Source organism: Callionymus lyra, chromosome 3, assembly GCF_982586985.1.
Source record: "Callionymus lyra chromosome 3, fCalLyr1.hap1.1, whole genome shotgun sequence".
NCBI classification, from domain to species: Eukaryota; Metazoa; Chordata; class Actinopteri; order Syngnathiformes; family Callionymidae; genus Callionymus; species Callionymus lyra.
This window is the reverse complement of record NC_141820.1, coordinates 40248353-40273139: the sequence shown is the minus strand read 5'-3', so window position 1 is coordinate 40273139 and position 24787 is coordinate 40248353. Positions and strand designations below refer to the sequence as shown.

General features: G+C 39.9%; 1 protein-coding gene across 2 annotated transcripts in view; it reads left to right on the top strand.

Annotated features, from left to right (window-relative positions):
• Positions 1-24787, top strand: part of scube1 (signal peptide, CUB domain, EGF-like 1) — a 66663-nt gene that overhangs the window by 2386 nt on the left and 39490 nt on the right. For both annotated transcript variants that reach the window (XM_087787986.1, XM_087787985.1), the window contains exons 2-4: positions 936-1058; positions 5462-5587; positions 12662-12796. In XM_087787986.1, coding sequence (XP_087644112.1) covers positions 936-1058; positions 5462-5587; positions 12662-12796 — 384 coding nt within the window. The remainder of the gene's footprint in view (positions 1-935; positions 1059-5461; positions 5588-12661; positions 12797-24787) is intronic.

The window sequence follows — 24787 nt, the reverse complement described above, 5'->3', positions numbered from 1 at the left end:
ACAAATCCTCTTTTGGTACAATTATAGCTGCATGTTTGATAAAAACTGAGGGAAAAAAAGGGAAATGCTGTTTACTGATAAATCAATATTTGTGTTTCTTGGTGGACCAGGCAGACAACCTTTGGTTGGTCATCTATCTCACCCTGCAGTTATTTTTACCCTTGTATAAACAGAGGGGAAGCTCAGAAGCACTGGTGTGATACAAATGAGTCAAAGAAAAGCAATAACTTGATTATACTTCAGGCCACTAAACCCTCTGTTCCTGTGCATGTTGTCCAGATCCCTGTCGGTTTTTATACACTGACCTTTTTATTCGTCTGACAAACTCAATCAAGGAAGTGTTGGGCACAAGATTTGTTTTACAACTCATCCAAATCAATTACATAGAGGCAGTCCAGTGTCACAGTCTAAATATTCCATGAAAAACTAAACTTTACATAGGTGTTTGTGCCGTATGTGACTAGACTCTTGGTCAGCATTGATTACTAAAACTTATCCATGCCATGAGCAGACAGTGTGTGAACCAATATAAACATAGTAATAGTAATAATAACACTGAATGACATAACAACTGACACTGTTGTCAGCAGGGGACAGTTCTCGTTCACATCCAGAAATTCGCTGATGTTGGTGACATATTAGGAAAGAGGAGAGGATGATGAGACAAAGAGGATGATTAGTGACTTTGTGGACTGGAGCGGCAAAAAACCCTAGAGCTGGATACAAAAACATTAAAATGACACACAGTACACTAACAGTCAGACAAATGGCAAAATTGTTTTAACCTACAGTATTATGGGAAGAAAAATAATTTCCTCTTTGTTTGTGTAGATGAGAGAAATCTATTGAGTGTATTAAATCACTCACAAATAAACACAATATCATTGGCCAGAATTTAAAGTTTTCCTTGAAATATTTGCTTTGTCAATTTTCAGATACAGACGAGTGTGCCGAAGCTTCTGATGATTGCCACATCGACGCCCTCTGCCAGAACACGGCCAAGTCCTACAACTGTCTATGTAAAGCTGGTTACAAGGGAGATGGAAAGCAGTGTGAAGGTAAGTCTAATCATTGCTTATGTGTTACTCTTTTTACAAGCAGTGCCTCAGTTTTACCATATACTGTTTTATTCAGTTGATTTATTTATTTCAATTCATAACAGGACATTCATTATTTTTTCAGCACCACTTTGAAGTCCTCTTGAAGAGAACTAAACATGGTTGTGAGACTCCATTGAGGCATGCAATGACATACCAGGAGGATAAAAACAATTTAGAATTTCTAAGCAAATGGTGCAAGGTTGAGATTAAACTCAGCAGCAGCAGAACAAAACAAGAAAAAAAGTAATCACCTCCAAAAATTGGAGCATACAATTTGTATTGTTTTGAGTCTATATATGTTATTTCGTTCTTTGCGCAAATACTAAAATCAAGTCCAACCACGATAACTATTAAGAACTACAGCAAGAGTTGCGGCATTGTTCATTACCGGGTGCTTAAAAAGTCACAGTACAGTGTTGAGTCGATTTTATTTCAATAGATTAATTTTTTTAAATCGTAATTTTCTTTAATTAATGAAACGGTTTTATATTTTCTATCTTGTTATATTTTATCAGCTTGCAACTGCAAATAATCACCATATTCAAATCATAATGTGAAAAAACTACATTTATTGGGGAAAAGGGAATCATCTCTGCTGAGACGTGGTTGGTGTTTATAGTTTACCCACCCAACAAAGCTATTCATAAATAGGCAACATTTAAGAACGTATTTCTTTTATTATAATTTATGTTGGATTTAAATCTTTACATTTTCCAAACCAACATGATATGTTTTGTTGTTCGAACCCTTCATATCACCACAACCTCAACCATATAAACTCAGTTCAGATAGGGTCAATGATGAGGAGGAAACACAAAACATTTTAGTCAGTGTTGGGTGCAGGAAGTAGATACTGCTGTGTAATGGCAGCTGTTTCACAATTGCCACATATACAACCTCCCTTTGTCCTCCAGGTTCTCTTAATTAACACGGAGGAAGTGGACTGAACAGAGGTGTCTGCCTCAAAGCACACCACAGCTGGAGCCCTATGAGCAGACACACACACACACCCACTCACCTACAGAAGCATTTGACTGACACAATTACACACAGGGTAATCTCTTTCCTCATTAATGTCCCCCACACTGATGAATTAATGAATGTGTTTTTGCATTCCATATTACTGTGCTGAAGGGTTGGGCAAAACTGGGATTGGGAGTTTGTTCCTCCATTTGTATACAGTACGGATATTTTTTAGGATATATCATTTCATCTTTTAATAGTTGAAAGTTAAAAACACCTTTGGCTTTGCGTTTATCCTGTTTCATCACATTTATTAACCAAACCTTCAGCAACTTCCAGTCCAAAAGTTACATGAGACCATTGGCCTTGTCTTCTGATTTATCTTGGTTCAAATGAATCCTAATTTCGGTCCTTAAGGTACTAAGAGCTGGCCATACACACTGCATGTTTTTTCTAACCAAGCTCTCTGCTCAGTTCAATTTCTTCCACAGTCCTGTATCCAATAGCATTGTTGTTAAATTATACATGGGCCTCTGTTCATGGTCGTGGATGGAGCTTCATCACATTACTTTAAAGGCATGTTTCTGCATGTGTGTACAGAAACTTGCTCCTCCTTCGGCTTCCTGACTACACACAGATGTATGTATCTAGCCCAGTGATTAGCTCATGACAGCGACGCCAAATGAAGACGGATTATGCATAGACTTCCACTCTAGACAGATGAGATACAGAGATATATGCTGTCTGTAATTGGAATACAAAATATATTGCACCTGTAAACTTCAGAGCTTGGTCCATCACTGATCATTTATTGCCTATTATTTTAGTAAAACATCCATTAGCTCTAACCCACTGTAAGAATAAATGCCAATTTTCACCTGCATTTGATGGGCATAATGCATTAAGCACCATCACTCCAAACATTTAGCTTGAACGGCTCCATCTGCAACCGGTTGCTAGACATCCTAAGTAAAAGAACAAAAACTTTCAGGATCCACAAAATCTCCTCATTCTCTCTAACACTCCTCACAGTCCCCAGGACTTTGTTCTTTTTAAATTATTAATTAATGAATTATTCATAATTATTTAATTCATCATGAAACTGTGTGATCTGATCTATGTTCCAGCTAATTGGTAAACTTTGCCTCTATCATGGAAGCTGCATTCAACCCTGGTGACCAAGGGAGATGACCTGTGTCTCAGCTATGCTAGGCTTCGGACCATGTTATGTTTTTCTGTGCCAAGTTTTGATTTGATATACATAATGTTAACGTATGTCAGTGTTGTGGTTCTGGACCAGCTAAACTGCCACCATTCGTGATGAAAGATATTCAAAAAGGTATCATTGCTAAGCAGGCGACCCAAGTCATTTTTGAAGCCAAATGTGCACAGATCAATGTATGTGCTCTTCTAAGTTGCTCCCTGTTTGACTGCATGAAGAAGTGAGCTCCCCTTGCCGTTGAAGTCCGTCGTGAATGTTCGAGCAGTCTGATTTAAACTCCACCTCCACCGGAATTCCCTTCGCCTGAGAGTACCATCTAAAGTCCTATATCCGGGACAGTTCCAGCCAGTTTGAATCCAATCTGCTATGTTAATTTTTTGCTACTGTTAATTTGTCAGCTAGAAACCTTTTTTCCTGTAAGCTTTTAGTGGAAATGCACTGGAAATTTGTTAAAAAAAAAAACAAGACTAAAGCTTGCCATTTGCCAAGTGATGGTATCGGTGTCAGTACTGGTATTGAACATTTTGGAAACGATACCCACTCCTGGTCTCAGCCTGTGCTAAACTGCTGAACTACGAGTTAGAGGCTCCCTGGACAGTTCTCCTTGTTCATATTAACTGCTCCCATCAGAACTGTGTCTTCACAGGGTTTATTTTCCCAAGTGCATCTGCTACAGTGAAATCTGATCTGCTGTTTATGAACACTGCCCTTTTTGTAGACTTTTCCACAAGCTGGTACTGCCGGCCCATTATGGTGCAATGTGAACTTTTATTCCAGCGCAGTCAAATCTAGTATGTGTGTAGGAGTCAAGCAGTCAAGCATGCACGTGTGTTGAGTTCTTTCTCTATTTATAGCCCTTGGTAGGTTTTTGTTTGAACTGTGTACAAGTGATTGACACACAAATAAAAGTACCATGCATTTACATGATGGTTAAGTTTCAATCACCTGTGCACATGTACTTATGGCCCTATAGTCCATTTGAAAAAGATAATTTTGAAATTGTAAAATGTATTTCCAACTGTGGTCAAACTTTTCTATATTGATCCATGAAATACATTCTTGACCTAATCAAGACAAAGGGCATTTCACAGCTTGAATTGAAGTCAAGGGAAACAGTCAAGGTGGAAGTTTGTGAGGGAGGAGCAGCAGAAAATTACTAGGCCATTGTCTGCCTGGTGTCCGCACTTCCGTCTTCAGTAACTCACTGCCCTCACTTGCTGATTGCAGACACAAAAGAAACTCAGACTCAATTGGTTCTTTTCCCTCTGCTGTTGTATCATGTCAAACTCAGTGGAGCAATTCAATTACTGCAGGCATATATAACTGCTCTCTGGCAGTAAGCTCAGTCATGTTTGTATCTTTGAGACAGTATCAGGAGTTTATAGTACTTTAGAGATGATGTCTACGTCCGCAGCAATTCTTGATGAGTTCATAACAGACAGACAAAATAAAACATGCTTTGTTATCTTGGATGCAGATTTATCAAGAGGCGCAGACAAATAGATAAAATTTGATAATTGGTTATAATCAATATAACGGAAAAAATGGCAGATATTTCCTGTAACGATCATAAAGCGCAAACATTACTTACTTACTTAAGGTCACAGGTTCATCACTCCATGTTACAGAACATGGCGCTTATTAATCGTCACTGGTCAATACCTACAAGGCTGCTGTAGGTTCAACCAACCCCAGGAATCTCCCAGTTTTGATAGTTCTTGAGATACTCCTATAAACCAATGTTTTGCTGAACTATTGCCACTCTGTTTATTGTGTTTATTGTAAAGAATAAACTCTAAAGGTACTATGGCGTGAGCATATTTAAATAAGATTTTCCCCCAATAATACTGTTCCATTTTCTGCATCTGTGATCAGTATTCTGCAATAATCAGGTATTCAAAATTTCAAAAGAATAAACTCATTGAGTTTAAAAATGGTGAATTATTTATTCAAGTGTCATCAGAGGCACAATTGGTGTGGCAGTTATTAGATCATACTGGTTTGAGTGTTTTTCTACAGCCTGATGTTTACTGATGCGCTAATGTACAAGCCATTTCCATCCAATCCATCATTTACCACTGTTAATGTATTTGTTGATATTCTTTTTTTTATTTAAAAAGGGTAGGATTTCTTTCTTTCATCATTACAGATCAGTTGAATATTTTCACTCTTTCAGACATGGACGAGTGCGAGAACGACTACAACGGTGGCTGTGTCCATGAATGCATCAACATACCAGGCAACTACAGATGCACCTGCTATGATGGCTTCATGCTCGCACACGATGGACACAACTGCTTGGGTAGGAATGCCTAATTGTGTTACTGTTCATACATATTCATCGCAACTTTGTCAATACCTTAATAGAAACAGCCTCATTCAGGTCTTAAGTGATTCATATTTAAAAGTAGGGTTAAAAATATGTATGTTTTTTAATAGTTAATCACACTTTTCCTTTTTCCTGGAACACATGTACTATATTGCTTCATATCTCTGACAACTATTTAAATGCTATTAGCCATCAGATAAGACATAAAGTCAATGTTTTCCTTTTTTTAATAAGTTCTTCTTTTTCCTTTTGTCTAATGAACTAAAACTATTATCTGTGAAAGGAAAAAAGTTGGCCACTTAATGTGACATAAAAGGTCATACATTGTTCTTATTTGTTGCTCTTTAACAATCTAAAGAAAATGACCAATTTGCTTCGATTTCTCAATTGATTTATTACATTTTCAGTAGAATGCTTGAATATTTAAATATTTGATTGCCTCCGCCTGAACATGCGAGGGGAAGTGATTCTTTCGACCTACTTTCTTGGATCACTTTTATATTGTTTTGGGTGTTTCAATAATATAACTGGACATTTTTCGAACTCTGATGAACCCTATATAGATAAGAATCTGGAGAACTCTGAAATGTACGTTTACTTCTTGAAACTAGTTTGATCGCTATGAAATACTTAACATTAAGGAACAATAGGGGTGTCAACACATACACGTGTACACGGTTACACAGATATCATATCATAGAAATGTTAAATCAACAAATGAACAAATATTTTCATGCCTGCAAGTGACACGGAGTTGCTGATGGTCAATGAGGCATGTTTCTTTTAGGCCATGGACTTTGGTATCAGTTTTGGGACTTTATTAAAAAACAGTGACTTACAAGTTTTTATGAACGATTATAAAAAGACATTACAGGCAATTATTAATTATTAATACAAGTTTTTTTTATTTTATAAGGGTTTAAAATGTGAAGAACTGAAGGGATTAGGTCGGATGTGTTTGAATTGAGAAAGAATCCTTTAGTGGTTATACAGAGTAACTGCGAGAGAAAGATGATATAGAGGATATTCATTGACAAAGAAAAAAAAAGTAGACAACTTGGGTGAAGGGATGCAACAGTTACAGTTAAAAATGGTAAGTGTGGAGAATTTCGCCAAGTTTATTAGTCATTTTTAAATCTGCCAGTTTCATTAACTGCAATTTTTCCCACGTGAAACCAAATTTCTTTAAACCATATTGTGCAATTGTAAATTGCAACTGCATACCATCAGACAACCTCAGTGCAGTTCATACGTGAACATATGTGAACATGATTATTATTGGTTGCTTAAGTTTGTTAAAGCTTTGGTCTCAAGAAAGCTGATTGTTTGTTCCAATCCCTCTAGTTTTCCGTGTTGTGGTCACTGTTTTGAAGCGGTGTGTGTGTAATTGTGTCTGACAGTGTTTTGAACTGTTTATTTCCTTCTAGTTTACTTGCATTCAAACACTCTCTGGTAAACCACCGACACATTCATTGTGTTGTGGTGAACTGAGAAAAAAATGACACAAGAAGTGTGTGTGTGTGTGTGTGTATATTTGTGTCACTCATAGAGTACATGCAGAGTCATGCGAGAGCTGTCATCACATCTTCTTTACGGATGAGCGGGAGGAAACAAGCCAACATCTGATTGACACCAAAGACATTTTTACTGGGTGTTGATTGAATACAGACATATTCAGGCGCTGCTAATTTAAAAGTTGTGATGAATTGAATTGGCTTTTTATAGTGAAATTTACAGTCAATGTTGGTGATCACAATGGAAACAGGTACACATGCTTGAAACCGTATAAAGAATCTCAATAGATATTGGTATTCAACATATAATTTATTATTTAAAATTTAAAAGATTTCAAGTAATCACTGTCAGTAGGGTTGCTTCTGTTCTATTTTAATTGTTGCCATCAAGATGCATATGCATATAAAATGCTTTGGATTAGTAATACAGCGACTTGCCTATAATTTGCTTTTAACTGCACAGACGCATGTGTTACATTGCTCTGGTGAACAGTCTGCGGCAGCACTTTACATCTGCTCTGCATGTCTACGGAAATTGACAGGAGTACAGATGGCAAGGGAAACAGACACCAAATTTCCGAATTTATTCCTTGACGTATCAGCCATTCAGTGGCACTTGTAGCATTTTGACACCAACAACCTTGGGCTTAAGCTAGGAAAACCAATATCCAAATCAGTAGCACCATCACATACTTAATTTGTTTTAAACACATCTTAAACTGTAGCAGAGGATGACAATACACATGGAAAAGGTTGTTCTTGGAAAGTGATGACATGGTTTAGTATAAAAATAAATATAAACACTCTTTTGTTTACTTGTTCGAAAGAAGTAGGGGAAGTAACGGTAAAATAATTCAAATTTGGAAACTGTATCTGTAAATACCAATATTTTCCTGATGGACAGCGTTCAATGTCAGTTGTTTTTTTGGGTTGAATCTGTTTGTTTGTAGGACCTTTTTAGTTTTAAGAGTTTTTTTCTGTCTCTGTTTTTGGGAAATTCAAATAATTCTTATTTACAGACATAGTTGACTTATGATTTGGTTTCATACACATGTGCTTTCAGCAGGACAGAAACTCTTGTCCCTGTCCCTGCAGCACCACCACAACAATGCCAGTCATTTGTCCACGCTTCAGAAATGATTGACTCCGTCATACTGAGGAGGAACATTATTTTCATGCTTTATGTTTAGGGTCATGTAAGGTCCCCGGTTCTTGCACAAAAAAAGGTTTTAAGTTAGAAGCTAATCACACCATATGGCTTAAATCACTATCTGCTAAATCGTCAACAACATTGCTGTATTCAACTTGTTTGTTTCACACTAAACCTTCACACTTAATGTAGTCATTTCATGTTTTGTTTTTTTCAACACGTTCCAGGCATGCCCTGTCAACAATAAAATACTTTGTGGGTTTTAATCAACCCAAACTATGACATTTTGAAACCTCAGAACCTTGTGGTAAGTTTAGTTGGGCTTGACTGCTCCTCCATAAAGTCTACTGAGACGAACAAAATTACCATCAGTTGGTGTGTTTGCGTAGGAAGTTTTTGATGATCCCTCTAGTGAGGTCAACTGCAAGGGCACTAATCGAGGTAAGGTTGTCCACTTATACTTTTATTACAAAGTGGTTTTGACTGGATCTTTTCGTTCTTTTTATTTTGACTATATTTATTTTGTTTTGGAGTGGACACAGCTGGGCTCAATATGTTGATTGTTCGGTGCCCTCAGTGAATGTCTGCTGCACTTGTGTGAGTTTATTTTCTTTTCGAGGCGTCCTTTTCATTCCACGCCAGGATCTGAGAGGTGGTTGCTCACCACGAAGTCTGCGGCCGCAGTGAGTCACTGAAAGGTCTTACATGTTAAGGAGCTGAGAGACAAGACCAAATTGAAGAGGCAGATAACCTAAACATGGAACTAATTGAAGGCCAGATTGTACAAGTTCACAGGAATAGGGGCTCGATTGTTTATATAGCCTCATCTGATGATTTGTCTTTAGTTCATGATAAAGTCAAGTCATCAATAGGAATGCATCTTTAAATGAACAATAATCAGACTTGATTTGTATATTCCTGACTGTTAAGAGGCCTGAAAATTGTATATTTGAGTTTGAAGAACTTTTTAATAAGCGTTGGTTCATGTTTTTACTACAAGACTCACTAGCAATTCAAACCAGGAACGGTACATCCGATCCTAAAGGTGACCATAAATTGCCTCCTTTCTCCCTTAACTTATCATTTATTCCTGTAAAACTGTGCTACTTATGTCTCTTAAATGTATCTTAGACCTCTATTGTACTCATCAGTATGTGTCTCTTTGCAAAAAACTCTCTTTTAAAATATATACGTAAAAGGTCAAGACAAAACCGAGACAAACACATGCATGTTGAAGACAAGTTGAGGCTGACAGAGGAAACTAGCTGTAGCTGCCTTACCAATGGCACACATTTATAATTTCACCCCTCTGCACAGCTGATGAAGACATGCAACGAGCGGAAACGATGCCAGGGAAGAACAATTATTAGTTTTGATTTCAAAACCATACAGACTACATCTGTAAACAAACAAGGAAACACTCTTTGGAGCACTAAGCTTACAGAAACAGGCAGGACAGCATCCAGCTTTTTTTTCAACCCTAAGGAATTAGCTTGATTTAAGTTGCCGAGGAGAATTGCATGATGTTTTCCTGGTGTACATTAAGTGTAAATGAAAGTGCTTTTTCATATTTGTTTTATATAATTTATGATAAACTGTAAAAAACACTTGTTTATTTATTTTTATATATTTTATTTAAATAGTTTCAATTCCTTCCAGGTTCCTAAAGTACGAGGCTAGACAAGTAGATGCCATTCGTCCTACTACGGCATCCTTTGTCCAGAAAGGCCAGAGCTAGTGTTTCCATTCACCACAGCAGCAAGAAGCCATCCATGATTCCATTGTCAAAGATGTGATAATTGTTTTTTTTCTGCCATCGCCCTTTTGGAAAATTAAAAAAAATCTTCATGACCATGCTCACAATTTTTCTTTTTTCTTTTCTTTGTGAATGTTCAGAGAAAAGTATTAAATACATTTCTAAAACAAGATTTTGCTCTTGCATACATGAAAAAGCATAATTTATAAAAGAAAGATTCTGGCTTTCTGTTCAGTTCAGTTTTTTAGTTGTTTTATATAAATCAGTTCTTGGTTGGTTGGGTCTTGACTACAACAAAAGCTGTAACTAATAACATTTGTGGAAAACCATAACGTGTTTATCTTTACTGCGAACTAACCAGGCTTGTTACATGGTACAACACATGTCGATGAACTATAGGAAATATTTTTGACTATTTTGTATTGTTGCTTATAATTTGTATAGTATAGTCTTTGTTGTAGATCATTTTAGTTTTATTTGATTTCACTTCACATACATCTCACTGCTCTTGACATTTTTACCAAACCTCTCTCAAAACCATGGCCAATCATTGCTTTTTTATTATATGCTATTGAATTTTAATCTGTTACATTTTTTATTTGTATTTGTCTATTTCATTTATTGTTCTTATTTTTAACTCTCAACTCTTAGCATCCGACCTAACACTGGCTCTTTCACTTTGTGTTGAACCCCTGCTGTCATTGAGCCTCTCACCAGCCTGTGGTCCTCCTTTAAGACCGTGATTCTGGCTGACATCTCTGCACTGGTGAAAAAGATGAAACCCTCCTATTGCTCATCAGACGTCCATCCATGTAGGCTCTTTATAAAAGTGTTTGATGTAATTGGCCCTTGGTTACCAAAATGGTAAAATTCTCCCTTTCTAAAGGTGTTTTTCCCAATGCATTAAATCATTCCATTTACTCAAAAAGCCTGGAGACCTGACTAACTTCAGTAATTTCAGGCCTATTTCTAAGCTCCCACTCTTGTCTTGAGTGGTCTAAGATCCTGATCTTAGAGAAGGTGGTGTCTGAGCAACTGTCATTGTTCCTGGATCAGAGCGACATCCATGAGAAGTTTCAGTCTGGCTTCCGTAAACATCACTCTACGGAGGCAGCCTTACTGAAAGTGTCCACTGACATCATGATGTAGGCTGATTCGGGTAAATACACTGTTCTGGTTCTCTTGGATCTGTCCTCAGCCTTTGACACAGTTTATCACCAGATCCTGCTGGGAAGACTGAGGGATGGAGTGGGACTGTCACGGTCCGTGTTACACTGGTTCTCACAATACCTTTCTGGGCGCAGTTTCAGTGTGTCAGCCAAGTCTTACCACATTTTTACTAATGACATCCAGCTTTAGAGCTTGTTTAATCCAACTGAGCCCAAGAGGCTGAACTGCTTAGTCATTTGCTTGCTAGAGATGAAACAATGGCTGAGTGAAAACACTTAAAACACACTGTGGACAAAACTAAAACTCTGGTTATTGTGCCTGATGACAAAATTCCAGGGTACTTGGGTGAGTTAGGTCTGTCTGTCAAACTGAGCCTGAGAAACATTGCTGTTGTATTAGACAAAGACATGTCTTTAGTACTACAATGCAAAAAACTGTTGTCACAACACGATCTGGAGCTTGTTATCCATGCGTTTGTGTCTTCACGTTTGGACTATTGTAACGTTAATTTTAATGTGTAAACAAGAAGGAGCTGTCTCGCCTGCAGTTGATACAAAACTGTGCAGTGAGAATTCTTAACAGCTCTAGTAGGAGAACTCACATTTCCCTTGATCCTTAAAACTTTCAGAGCGATTCATGATCAGGCTCCTCCTTACATCACTGATCTGATCCAGCCTTACACCCCAGCTCAGGCTCTGAAGTCTGTTGATCAGAATCTGCTGATGGTTCCTCACACACGGTTCCGGACCAGAGGAGAGAAATTCTTTGGAACAATCTTCTGCTCCCTCTGCATATGATGGATTCTACTGACTCCTTCAAGCAGGATCTTATCCAATTATTTTTGGCAGGCTTTTTCTTAATTAACTTGGCGCTGCTGCGTTTGTCCCTATATTCTCTTGGACTTTTAAAGCATGTATTTTAACCGTGTATTGTTTTGGTTAAGTGTTTTGTGACCCTGGTCTGAGAAAGGTGCTCTACAAATAATAATTACTTACTTACTATCAGGCGTTGTTAAAGTCATACCCCTTGCATTAGGTGTTATGGGGTCTAGTGTGTTTACATGTCCCAGAGACCTCTTCAAATGGCCTGTAAATTCTCAATGGGGCATTTTGATGGGGTCGGAAATGTAATGGAAACATGCTGACAGGGATCAAAGTGAGGTGAGACGTTTTAAAGTATCATAACTTAAGTTCCCCCCACACATTGACACTCTGTGTAAAGCAAAAATAACAGCAACAATACTAGAGTATAACATATTACAGCTTCCTATTTACTCTTGTGACCTCTTATGCACATAGATCTCATGCAATTTTTGTTTAGGTTCTCTTTCATCCAGGTCATCCTACGATTAAAAACATAACCAAAGAAAGACAACCCAGTCAATCATTAGTTGTTCATAACCCTTACCCATCAACAAATGTCATTAAATAATTCATCTTTTCCTATTTCCTCAACAGATGTGGACGAGTGTGTAGATAACAACGGTGGATGTCAACAGGTGTGTGTCAACACAATGGGCAGCTACGAGTGTCAATGCACTGATGGATTCTTCCTCAGCGATAACCAGCATACCTGCATTCACCGCTCAGATGGTGAGAATCTTTCTCTTCAAAAACACTGATCCACTATATCAGGGGTGTCAAACTGGTCCAGAAAAGGGCCAGGGTTGTGTAGGTTTTTGTTCCAACCAGTCAAGCACATAGAGTTGAACCAATCAGGCGTCTGAAGACAGTAATCAATGAATTGTCAGTCAGGTGTTGCTTGTTTAAGCCGACGCCTGATTGGTTAACTCATGTGTGCTTGTCTGGTTGGAACAAAAACCTACACCACCCTAGCCCTTTTCTGGACCAGTTTGACACCCCTGCACTATATGGATCAGTGTTTGTCTCTCTCTCGCCCCCTTCAATTACTTCAAATTCTCTTTAATGCTGCAAAATAGGACATTTCCAAGTGGATGCTGCATAACTTTAACATATGTCGATGATACAAAGATTGCTTTAGTACCTCCTCATACTAATTTTCTCAATAGTGTGATTCATGACATGGCATGGATGTATTGATAAAACATCCATAATGACATAGTCAAGGCTAAGCAATTTAGATTCGAGTTTAGTGGAAATAATAAAATAAAAATAAAAATCTTTACATGCTGATGGAGTCTGCAAGAAAGTCTCTGATTTTTCTCTGGTGTTGTGAGTAGTATAGGTCCCCGGAACTCCCTCTTTTATTAGCTGGGGAACACTCCAGCCCCACAAAACTTTTAAGTGGCCAATAAGATTTTCCACTGACAAGATGAGTAGAACATGTAGTCCAGGAAGTGGTGATGGGCTATAAGTGATTTACTAGGATCTGTATGGCCAGGGGTGTCAAACTCAATCACACAAGGGGGGCAAAAAATAAATCAGATTAAGTCTTAGTCTGCCTACATTTCTGCAGTGCATAACTCATAGGCAAACTAATTTGAGTGAGATCAATGTGACGGTCAAGTTCACCAGACGGATGAGTTGTCATCTTTGCAGTGTGAGGAATGGGAGGAATGTTGTGACTGAGAGAAGGGGAAGGGAGCGAAGATGGAGTGACCTCTCCTTTATACTGTCTTTTATTTGCTTACATTTTTAGTTGGATCAGAGTAGAGAGCTAGTGTCGGAATTTTTTAGAGGATTCTCTGTGCAGACATTTAGAGAACAAACTGGGAGTAATGCAGAAATAGAAGCGTGTTTGCTCACTTGAAACCCCATAAACAAGTATTTGAGTATCTTTTCCTTCCCACTCCCATTAGCTCACAGGTAGGAAAAGAAATCAGGAGACCCCTTAAATCTATTTTAGAGCTTGTTCTGTGTGTTTGTCCAGCGATCGAATACTTCCTTTAATTTAAGACTATTTTAAATTTACTTTACACTACCTTCTTCTGGTCTTGAAGCAAAGACTTGGTCAGGTCTTATTCCTGCTTGTGTCTTGCAAGATGAGCATGGTAAACAGAAGTGAAGATGTTTGTGGTATAATCCAGTTGCCCTCCTCTGACAGAACCTTAGAAAACCACAGAGCCCAGAACTCCGTCCAAAAATTCTCAATTGGGCTCTTGTATCCTCTCTCTGCACCTTAGTAGGAAAAGCATAAGCATCCTATTTTCCGTATGGAAATTCTGTTCGTATGTTTTCCACAACTCTTGCCATAACTTTTAATTTTGGACACATTTGATTGAATCCCCTAAATTTGTCAACGTAGGTAATTTCATTTGACATTATAGGGGATTTGTTTGTGTAATTCTTAAAAAAGTCCATCAACTTGAGTAAATCCCTTAGCAAAAGCTAGGACTTACATTTTTTCACAGACAAAATGAGGTAATTTTTATGGGGCAGTGATGCTTTTTTCCCCAAGCAGTTGCCAGTTGAGACGGTATCTGTTGAAAGCTTTGCCTTGTCTCCTCTTGTGGTACTTTTCCTGTCACGTTGAGCTTAGAGTAGCCAAACTAAGAACCATGAGAAGGGAGAAAATCTCCCAGTGGCATGGAAATAGCTTCTGATCAAATGCGAAATTGACCATGGAAGGAAAGTTTAGCGTTCTCACCTGGAAGTGTTTTGACTTGGAACAATATTTGCCCCTATGGATGACTTAAGTAAAAACAAATAATAATAGACATTTATTTTGGTTGGGTGGATTCCTGCCCATGAAAGAGGAGTCAACATTCTAATCTATTGTATGACATTCAACGAAAAATCAACAAATGATGGTGGCAGCCAGGATTTCTAATAGGTTATTATTAAAGTTATTTGTAAAAATGTGTTGATTGTTCAGATTAGTTTCATCAGACAATAATAGATGATTATCACTGTATATCCAAGATTGAAAGAAACAAGAACAAACAACGGGTACAATTTAATTGAAAATCCATAAAAGGTGTTTTTTATAATTGAGGTACAAAATATGGTTTGGATTTAGGTAGGCTATTTCAAAGTATTGGGGCTCTGATGGAAGAGATTTGTCACCAAGATTTAGCATTGCTGAAACCAGCCCAAGACTTGAAATCCTGTTTTAGTTTATATAATCTATAAAATCTCTAAATCAATTCCTGACGGACCTATTCAGCGAACCTGTCGCCTGTTGCCTAAAGAAGAACCTTCTGGACCAATTTCAGGGATGTAAGGAATGTTATTTTTATTAGAGTGAGGAGAAAGTTACATTAGCCCAGACGGTAAAGTATCTAAAGGATATAAAATTTGCAAATGGCTATTCAACCATATTTAAGAAACAAAACTGAACAAATACGCTTTTAATGCAAAACATTTTCTTGAACTGATCGGATCCAGGAAATATGTTTCTCTTTTTCTCTTGTCATAACTACCTTGTTTCTGGTTAGTTTGCCTTTAATTATAGCCGTCTGCAGGTATCATTTAGAAGCCCTGCAACTTGCTGGGTAAACAAGTTTAGTACATTGATTAGGCAATCACTGAAATAAGAGGTATAAAGTAATTGTTTACGATCAATCATGAGGGAATTTGTGTTTACACCTTTTGTTTTACCACTGTTTCCCTTTCCCAAGACACATTCATTAGTTTAGATTTTTCTTGACTTGCAGTTTGTTAAACACAGTTAATTTGGATTTGTGTGATAATTGGAACATGTTTAAACCACAGTTTTTCCGCTTAAGAAGTATTGTTGTTAATCTCGCCTTTAAGTGCCAAATTTATCAGTAGAAAAGCCACAGCCACTTTATATTACAGTGGTGGATGCAAATTATAACACACATGGATCCCAGCTAGTGTGTGTCCTTTTTCAAATATTAAATTTCAGCTTGTTCTATTTTCCCCAAAACTCGGCCAGGGGATCGTAAAGCCTAACAATTGTTTCTTCCATTATGGTTTGTTTTCCATTCTTCTGTCTCAAGCACATGGGGGAGAACCTTTTCTTTGGACCAAAAATTTGAAGTTAGGAAATAATTCCTGCAAGTCTTACTGATCTCTGGGAGAACAATGACAGCATTTGTTGAGTATTCTTATTGGCTCATGTTGACAAAAAGAAGTAAAGTAAACTGTGTCCAAGTAACTTCTAGTTTGTTTCAAGTCAAGACTCCTCTGTCTTCTTGACATGTTTGGAATTCACAATCATTAAAAATATATATATATATTTAAGGGAGAGGGCAAAGGATTCTGGGAGCAGAATATTGTGGGGGATCTGTGCATGAGAAGAGCGGAAAAAAATAAACAAGTTTGACGAACACGTATTTCACTGATGTTTATTTTGAGTCAAATGAGGAAAGAAGGCAGATTAGAACTGCACAACTGCTTTCAGCAGAATAAAAACGGGGAGGGTGTTACATACCAGGTATGTGAGATTTCTAGAATTTCAGCTATTTTTGTGAATAGCAGGAGACAAAAGACCCCCATTAAAATATGTCAGATTTTAATTAAATACAAATGTTTAAGGGACTAGGTATAACAATCCGTTTTTTTTAGAAATATTACATGGAGGTGGTGGTCATAAGTTCCAATGTTGTGATGTTGTCAGGTCTGATAGAGTTGGATGGGTGGGCAGGTTGAAGGCTTTATCATCAGGTGGGCATCCTTTTTTTTGATGATAGACCTGCCACTCAGAGGGCTCATTGGCAACACCTGATCCCCCAGATGTGCCTATCATTCCTTTCAATCCTTAGTTCTGCCTGTGTTGATAGAAGTACAGTTTGTTGTGGTAATCTGGAATGGAAAGAAGAACCTTTGGTTGAGATCTATTAATTACAGGAAGGGACAGAAGAATGTTATGATTTATTAAACAAAAGACCCAAGGGCAGAAGGTGATAAAGAACAATGACAAAAGTAATGATAAAATACACAATTTAAAAAAGCTCAAACAACAAAAGTCCACAGAAATAACAATAGTGCTCAGGAGTCCGTTTCCTCATACACAAAGGTCTGTGAAGTCCAACAAAATGTCCAAACAAAAAGGAAAGACAAAATGAATAAGCAACTCACAGAAGGAGAACAAAAAACACTGACTCAAAAGGCTGTCAGGACAACAATTGAGGAGCGGGTACAGAGAAAATCCAGAAGGTCAGGCAGGAGCAAGATTTACCGGTGTAGAGAGTATCAGAAGCAACCTGTTGATGCTGACTATCAGGAATGTCTGTGTTTTATCCCTGGTGGTTGATTGCCTGATTGTCAGCAACTGTGGACCTCATGTAGTGCAGCCCTGGGAACTGTCAAGAGAAGGGCAGGGACCGGAAATACCAATACAAAGTTAACGTCCCCGGAAGGGGTCGTGACATTATCCCGCCCCCCTACTCCGCCACCTGGCGTCTTACCTAGTTTGTTTGGAAATTCTAGATAGAATTCCCTAAGAAGCAGAGGTCCAGGGTGAGGGAACCAAGGATCTTTCCTCTGGACTGTAACCCCCACCCCCAGTCGAACAGGTACTGGAACCAACGGCCCGACGACGGACATCAAGGACCTGATGGTTATCAATAATCATGGTGGAGGCGGGGGGGTCGTTCGGCGGGCTGAGTTGATTTGTGGCAAAGGGCTTTAGGAGACATGAAAGGTAGGATGTACATTGAGGGATGACTTTAGGCGGACAGCAGAGGGGTTGATGACGCGTTCAATTTGAAATGGTCCTATGTACCGGGGAGCAAACTTTATGGAGTCTACTGGTCTGCAGTGTCTGTTGGCAAGGGCTATGTTACATAGGGTGGAGCAGCAAAGAGCCTGTCTGGCGTGCTTCCAAACAGACTTTCAACGCCGAATGTCAGCCTGAACGGAGGAGACGGCTACTCCTGGGAAGGAAATAGAGGAGGCTGATAGCCGTATGGAGACATACCCGAAGAGGAAGACATGAGGGAGTTGTGGGCATACTCCACCCATGGTAGCTCGGGGGTGTTGAGCGGACAAGCAACGAAGGGTAGCTTCTAGGTCTTGGTTGGCTCTTTCTGATTGACAGTTTGATTGGGGATGGTAGCCTGGAGTAAGGCTAGAGGTAGGTCCGATTACCTTGCAGAAGGCTTGCCAGACCTGTGAGGTCAACTGCGGCCCATGATGTCACTGGGTATTCCGTGCAGGTGGCAGACGTTGTTGATCAGTAGGTCGGCAGTCTCTATCGCAGAAGGGAGTTTAGGAAGCGAAACCAAGTGGACCATCTTAGAGAACCTGTCAACTACGTTAGAATTGTGGTCAGGCAATTGGAAGGGGGCAAGCCATTGACAAAGTCGACAGCGATGTGAGACCAAGGGCGACTGGGGACAGGGAGAGGTTGGAGCAGACCAGACGGAGGACGATGCAATGCTTTGCTCTGGGAGCACATTGTACAGGAGACCACAAACTCCTTGATCTCCTGGTGTATATTTGGCCACCAGAAACGCTGTTTAGGAGCGCCAAAGTGCGAGTGCATCCAGGATGGCAGGCCACCTTAGACGGATGTCCCTATTGAAGAACTTGTGACCTTAGGACAGGCAGCCCTCAGGAACAGGACCAGCGTTGGCTTTATTCGCCTACCTTGGGGCAGTCCGGTGGGCTGACCGGCTGGGGGCGGCGCGTGGACTGTTGGAGGTGGGGCTTAGGGTTGGCAAGTTTCTCTTGATGGCCCTCTGGCTGGTGGGCGGAGCCTTGCTACCACAGAGACCGTGGACCGCCCATGTAATGCTGCTGCCCCCCCTGGTGCTGCACCCGCACACGCACATGCGCACACACACACCTTACCTCCGCTCCCCCTTACTCCCCTCTGTATCTTCTACCCCCACCTGAGTCTGTTTACCTATGTATTTACATTTGCATTTAATGAACCACAACAACAACTAAGCTTAAATTTGCTATCTGTGAAAAACTGTTCTTGTTGACAATGGATACCTCACCACAGGATGAACACACTACTATTATACCCTGTGATTGTTATTTTTGTTTCGTATCTGTTTGTAACTGGTGAAGATATGCTAATAAAAAATTAAAAAAATGAACAGGACCTGGAACAGCAACTTCTTAGTGGGCATCTTTGTCGGCCTTCTCGATATCCCACCTGGCGGCACCAATGAAGCAGGAGCTAGGGACAATAGTTTCAGGAACAGGTGTTTCAAAAGGAGGATCACGGAGATGAGAGAGGGCATCGGGCTAAGTGTTCTTGGTTCCGGGTCGGCATGTAAGGGAGATGTTGAAGCATCCAAGGAACAGCTCCCAACAGGCCTTGCGGTAGTTAAGTATTGTTGCTGTTTGGAGATATAGGAGATTCTTGTGATCAGGGAGAATTAGGAACCTCGGATCCCTCCAGCCAATGTCTCCACTCCTGCAGTGCCACCACCGTGGCCAGAAGCTCCTTTTTCCCCACGTCGTAGTTTCTTTCAGCGTCAGTGAGCTTACGGGAAAAGAAAGACAGGGGTGAACCTTGCCCTCCTGGGTTTCCGATGTGAGAGGACGGCACCGAGCCCGGTGTCCAAGGCGTCGACCTCCACAATGAATTTTAGGGACGAATCAGGATGGCTGACCGAGAACCCCTTTTGATTCCAATCAAGTGAATTTTAAAACAATGAAATGTAAACCATATTCATCACCTATTAAATAAGGATCATTTCAGTAATTTCAGATTATTTTAATAAGTTCAAAGGACCCTTAGTCCGCCTCTTCTCGTTTTTCAGTTTTCTATTATTTTCATACCCTGCTAATGACAGGTATTTTAGCTTGTATTAAATAACATGTTTTGTTTTCAAATAAAATTTTAGTGTCTGGTTATGTAAAAATAGAAGATTAACAAAGACAGCAAGACAAGTTGCCACACTCAGTATTAACCATAAGCAAAAAGTGACCTTGATTATGTCAATGATAGTTTATATTCAAATCCTTTACTTAGCTTGTTCCTCTTTGTAGGTACGTCCTCTTACACCATATTTGTCATCCGTGGACCTGTTGCTTTCCAAATAAATCAAAAATCAACAATCCTTTAAGTTGGATTACGCAATGAGTTATCGATAAAATTCACTTAAAATACTATAAATAATATGGGTGAAGTATTCCATTACATTCTTTCACTTTCTCCTGCCTCTCTTGCCAGGATGTCATTAAAGTGAAACATTTAAAGATTCTGCTTGAAACAACATTACTTTGATATGTTTTGACTTCATTTGGGAGTCAGGGCTCTGAGGAAGAGAAAGAAAAAAGGCGAAGACAGTTTTCATAGAGATGGATCAAGACAGGCAGGGAAAGTAAAAGGGAAAGAAAAGACGGATGATCATAAAAGATAAAGGAGACACAATGTCTATGAGGGTGAGAGACAGAGCATGTCCCTAGAGTTCTTACAGGGCCACGTCTCAGTGTTTAATCTGGACCTGCTGGGGCTCTCGATGTAGAGCTCCAGTAGTTGTAAACCGACTGACCTTCCCAATCCAAACAAAGCTGCGCACAGCCCACAGGAAAAGAGAATGTCAAACTTGTCTCCACATTTTCATTGTTAGCAGAAGATGAGCCAGTCACAAATGCTTTTTGCACTTCTTCTTTCACTCTCCTGTTGGAAGTGAGGTGTGGTGGTTAATAAATTATCATAAAAGTTCTGAAATATCATTAATCATTGACGAAGTCATCTGCATCACTGTTACACAGTCGTGGCTTCTATTCTCATTACAAAGGTTTAGATTGCACTTTAGAATTTGTCATTTGTCAATTAAATTAAATTGGGATTCAAAATAGACTATCTATTTGTTTGTCTGGCCTCTAGATTCCAGAATTGATCTGTTTAACCAGGTGAAATAGTTCCACACATGTATTTTACAGCTCAATGTATACCCATGGACCCTTCTGGGGTTCTGCGGCTGTCAAGTGAATGTGCGAAAGAGCAGCAGGATTTACTTCTCAGCCTTGTCACATCGTGCATGTGGAAAGGCCACGGTTTTCACCTGCTACACTGTTTGCTGTTTTAATTTTTTTGTTTTTGTTTCAAGCTTTGGGCCCGCATTGCCTCTTCATTTAGCTGTGGTTTATTTGACTTACTTCAGGTTTAAATTGTTATGAGTATATAATTATCCAATGGCAATAGATTTTTGTTGCATTAAGAAATTCAATTATTATGGCATACTTACATTAAACTAGACACAGATTAAAGAGTTATTTATTTTCCATTAATTGCAGATATGAATATTTCAGAAAAATTCATACTTTAAAGGTTACATTGAAGTAGGTTGTTTACCTTGAAAGCTCTTTCCCATGCTTTCATGCAGGTAAAGGTGAGATACTGCAGCAATGCTGTTACTGCGATAAGGTGGTCAACTAGACTCTTGTGAATAATAAGAGTTTAGTTAAGTGATAGTGGTTCTTGCTGATGGGGGTGATGTCCAGATGACACAGACTGTGCAGGGGGCAAAGGGAGTGCAGGCAGATGGTCCTGAGGTGAAGGAAGGCAGAGTAACTGACTAGGGAGGCAGGCAGACAAACAGATAGACAAGTAATCTTGTTATAGGTAGCCTAACTACAAAATGTAATCATTCAATGGTCAGGCGAAGACCTGAGCTCATCTGTAATTGCTGGCAGGTGGAGCTGATGTTTCGGGGTGTATACCAATGATCCGAGGCAGTGAACTGTTGGAGAATGGATGGGACCAGTAGGCAAATGACATAGATTTGAGGCGAGAAACATCAAAAGACGGATGGACTCGAGAGTTCAAGGCAGCTTGAGACAGAGGGGTCAAATGAATGTGGAGGACAGCTTCCTCGTATCAGTTTTCAGAGTAAGGTCCTTGGTTGACAGCCAGACCCAATCTCCCAGGGTGTAGTCAGGTACGGGTCTGCACTGGTGGTGAGCCAGATGTTGGACTGCCACATTCCCTTTAATTAGAGCTCTCTCTTTGAGCCAGTTCCCATGTTCGCCCGACATCGTCTGATGTGTGCATCAACAGAGAAAATGGCTATCTTTCCTTCCTGACAAGGGAACAAGGGTGGAAGGTTACTGTACAGGCACTCAAAGGAAGATAAATCTGAAAACGGTTGAAGAACTGTTGTGGGCATACTCCACCCAGGGAAGCTGAGACAACCAGGAGAAAGGTTTGGCATCAGGCCGCGGAGAGTCTTCTCAAGTTCTTGGTTGGATCTATCAGTTTTAGGATCGAACCCAGAAGACAGGTAGAGAGGGGCGAGGTTGGGGATGGGCTTGAAGGTGTACAGGAGGAGTTTGTAGATGATTCTGTGGTTGATGGGGAGCCAGTGAAGCTGCTGGAGGACGGGGGGATTTAGGTTTTGATACGGTGGGATGTGGGGGTTTTGGTGACGATGCAGGCGGCAGAGTTTTGAACAAGTTGAAGTTTGTGGAGGGATGAAATGAAAGTGTACTGTCGAGGATGACACTCAGACTCTTAACCTGAAGGGAGGGGGAAACGGAGGAGCTGTCAATAGTGAGGGATACATTGTCAACCTTGGAGAGGGTGGATTTGGTGCCAATGGGGAGGATTCCTGTTTTATCTGCATTTAGTTTGAGGTGAACCACGATTTGATTTAGTGTGGATATGAAGTGAGGCAGGGGGGTGACGAGTTGGGTTTGCTTGAGAGGTACAGCTGGGTGTCATCCGCTAAGCATTGGAAAATGGTGGAGGATGTGGCCGAGGGGGAGGAGGTACGTGATTAAGAGGAGGGTTCCCAGGACAGAGCCATGGGGCACACACTTGGTGACTGAGGAGAGGGTGGATATCAAAGATTTGAGCTGTAAGAACTGGATGCGGTCAGTGAGGTAAGAGTGGAACATTTGAGGGGAGTTTGGGAGATGCAGAGAGAGGAGAGTCTAAGGCAGCGGTCAGGTCGAGGAGGATAAGAATGGACAATGTACCGGAGTCAGCTGCAGAGAGGAGGTCATTGGTAATGTTTATTAGGGGTATTTCTGTGTTGTGGTGGGGGCGGAAACCGGACTGAAAGGGCTCGTAGAGGTTTTTTTGTGGAATTGGGAGGCAACAGTTTTTTCAAGTATTTTGTAGATGAAGAGCAGGTTTTTGACGATATCAGAAGGAGAGGTGGGGGGGAAGAGTGTTTTGTGGTTAGAAATTTGGTTTAAGAGGGAGAAGAGAGTTTTGGAGTGGCTGTGGATTTAGAGGATGAGGACGTAGTAGTAGTCCGATTTTGTCTTCGTAATTGAGTCCTTGGGAGGAGTCATTTGTGCTGCGTACATGTTTTTGTGGATGGTAAGACCGTTTTTTTTTTTTTATAGTCGTTCAAGTTGGCAGTTAGTGGCTTTAATGGAGCAGAGTGGGGGGGTAAACCAGGGGGCAGTAGAAGAAAAAGAGACAGAGCTTGTCTGAGTGTTGAGGAGGAGATTATTATTATCCATGTGAATATTGAAGTATTCCAGCAAAATGATATTTGGTGAGAGGGAAGATAGATGGGTGAGGAAGGTGGAGAAGTCCTACATAAGGGTAGTGATAGCCGACCTAGCTAGGCAGGCTAGTTCCAGATGGTTGACAGGCCGACACGGCTTTGCGGGAGGATGTTGAAATTTGGACCAGATGACGTTCGCTGTTGTGGTGTTGGTGCGCTGGATGGTTTTGCGAGACTCATGATGGATGTAGCGACGGCGCGGGAGCGCGATGTCCGGGTGAAGGTAGAGCTCTGTCGGCGGTGGAAGGACAGGTGACATCCAGCGAATCCAGCGGAGTTGGCAGCAGGTTTCCTGTCACAGGATGATGACAAACTCTAGGTGGGTGACGGTCGAGAGGTTTCATCGTCGAGGCGACCGGGCAAAGTCGGTTGCATGACAGCCGGTTAGCGTTGGCCGGGATAGGCCGGATTAAAAGTGCCGGGATGACGACCAATCGGACCGAGATCGTCTACTGTTAAGTGGTTATTGTTGGCAGGTTTTCCAAACAAGACAGTTAAAGACTATTTAAAAACACTTAAAATCCCATAAAAGTGACTGGCAAGCAGCGGCAACAAACACGACAGCGTCCACTCGGACTGTTGACTGTACTTTGATCTGGCTCTTGGATAAAATAAAAATGTCATCCCAAAGATTGATAGAAATTGATTCCATGATATACTTCTACATTCAGTCTCATTCAACCTCAGATTCCTGGTGAGAAAGATTGTGAAGGGGAGACTTGGGCATAACAGTACCTGGCAACCAATAGCACAATCATAGAGCTGATGAGAAGATAGTAAAATTAGCCTTCTATTTATCAAACACCATTGGGATAATCTGAAGGAACCAAAGAGAGATCAGCAGGCATATTTCTTAAAATCCACATTTACTAATTATGTTTTTTAATTATTTATTAGTTAATTTATTTTTTCTTTATCTATTTATTATTCAAAAGGAATTACGATTTTCTGCCAATTGAAAGGTCTCAGATCATTAAATATAGCAGGTTAATGATTTTGAATTTAGAATCATAAATAAATTGATAAATAAAACATAATATTTCAGCTATGACTCATACGTAATTTATGATGCTATAAATCGATATTTATCCGCCTAGAGGATGTAAACTAGTATCACACAACATTTCACAAAAATTCAATATAGACTTTTTGAGAAGTTATTCATTAAATCATATTTTTTAAAACCATATTCATATGACATTGTCAAAGATGGCATTTTTATGCTATAACTGGCATGGAGGTGAGGACATCATAATTATAAAATGAT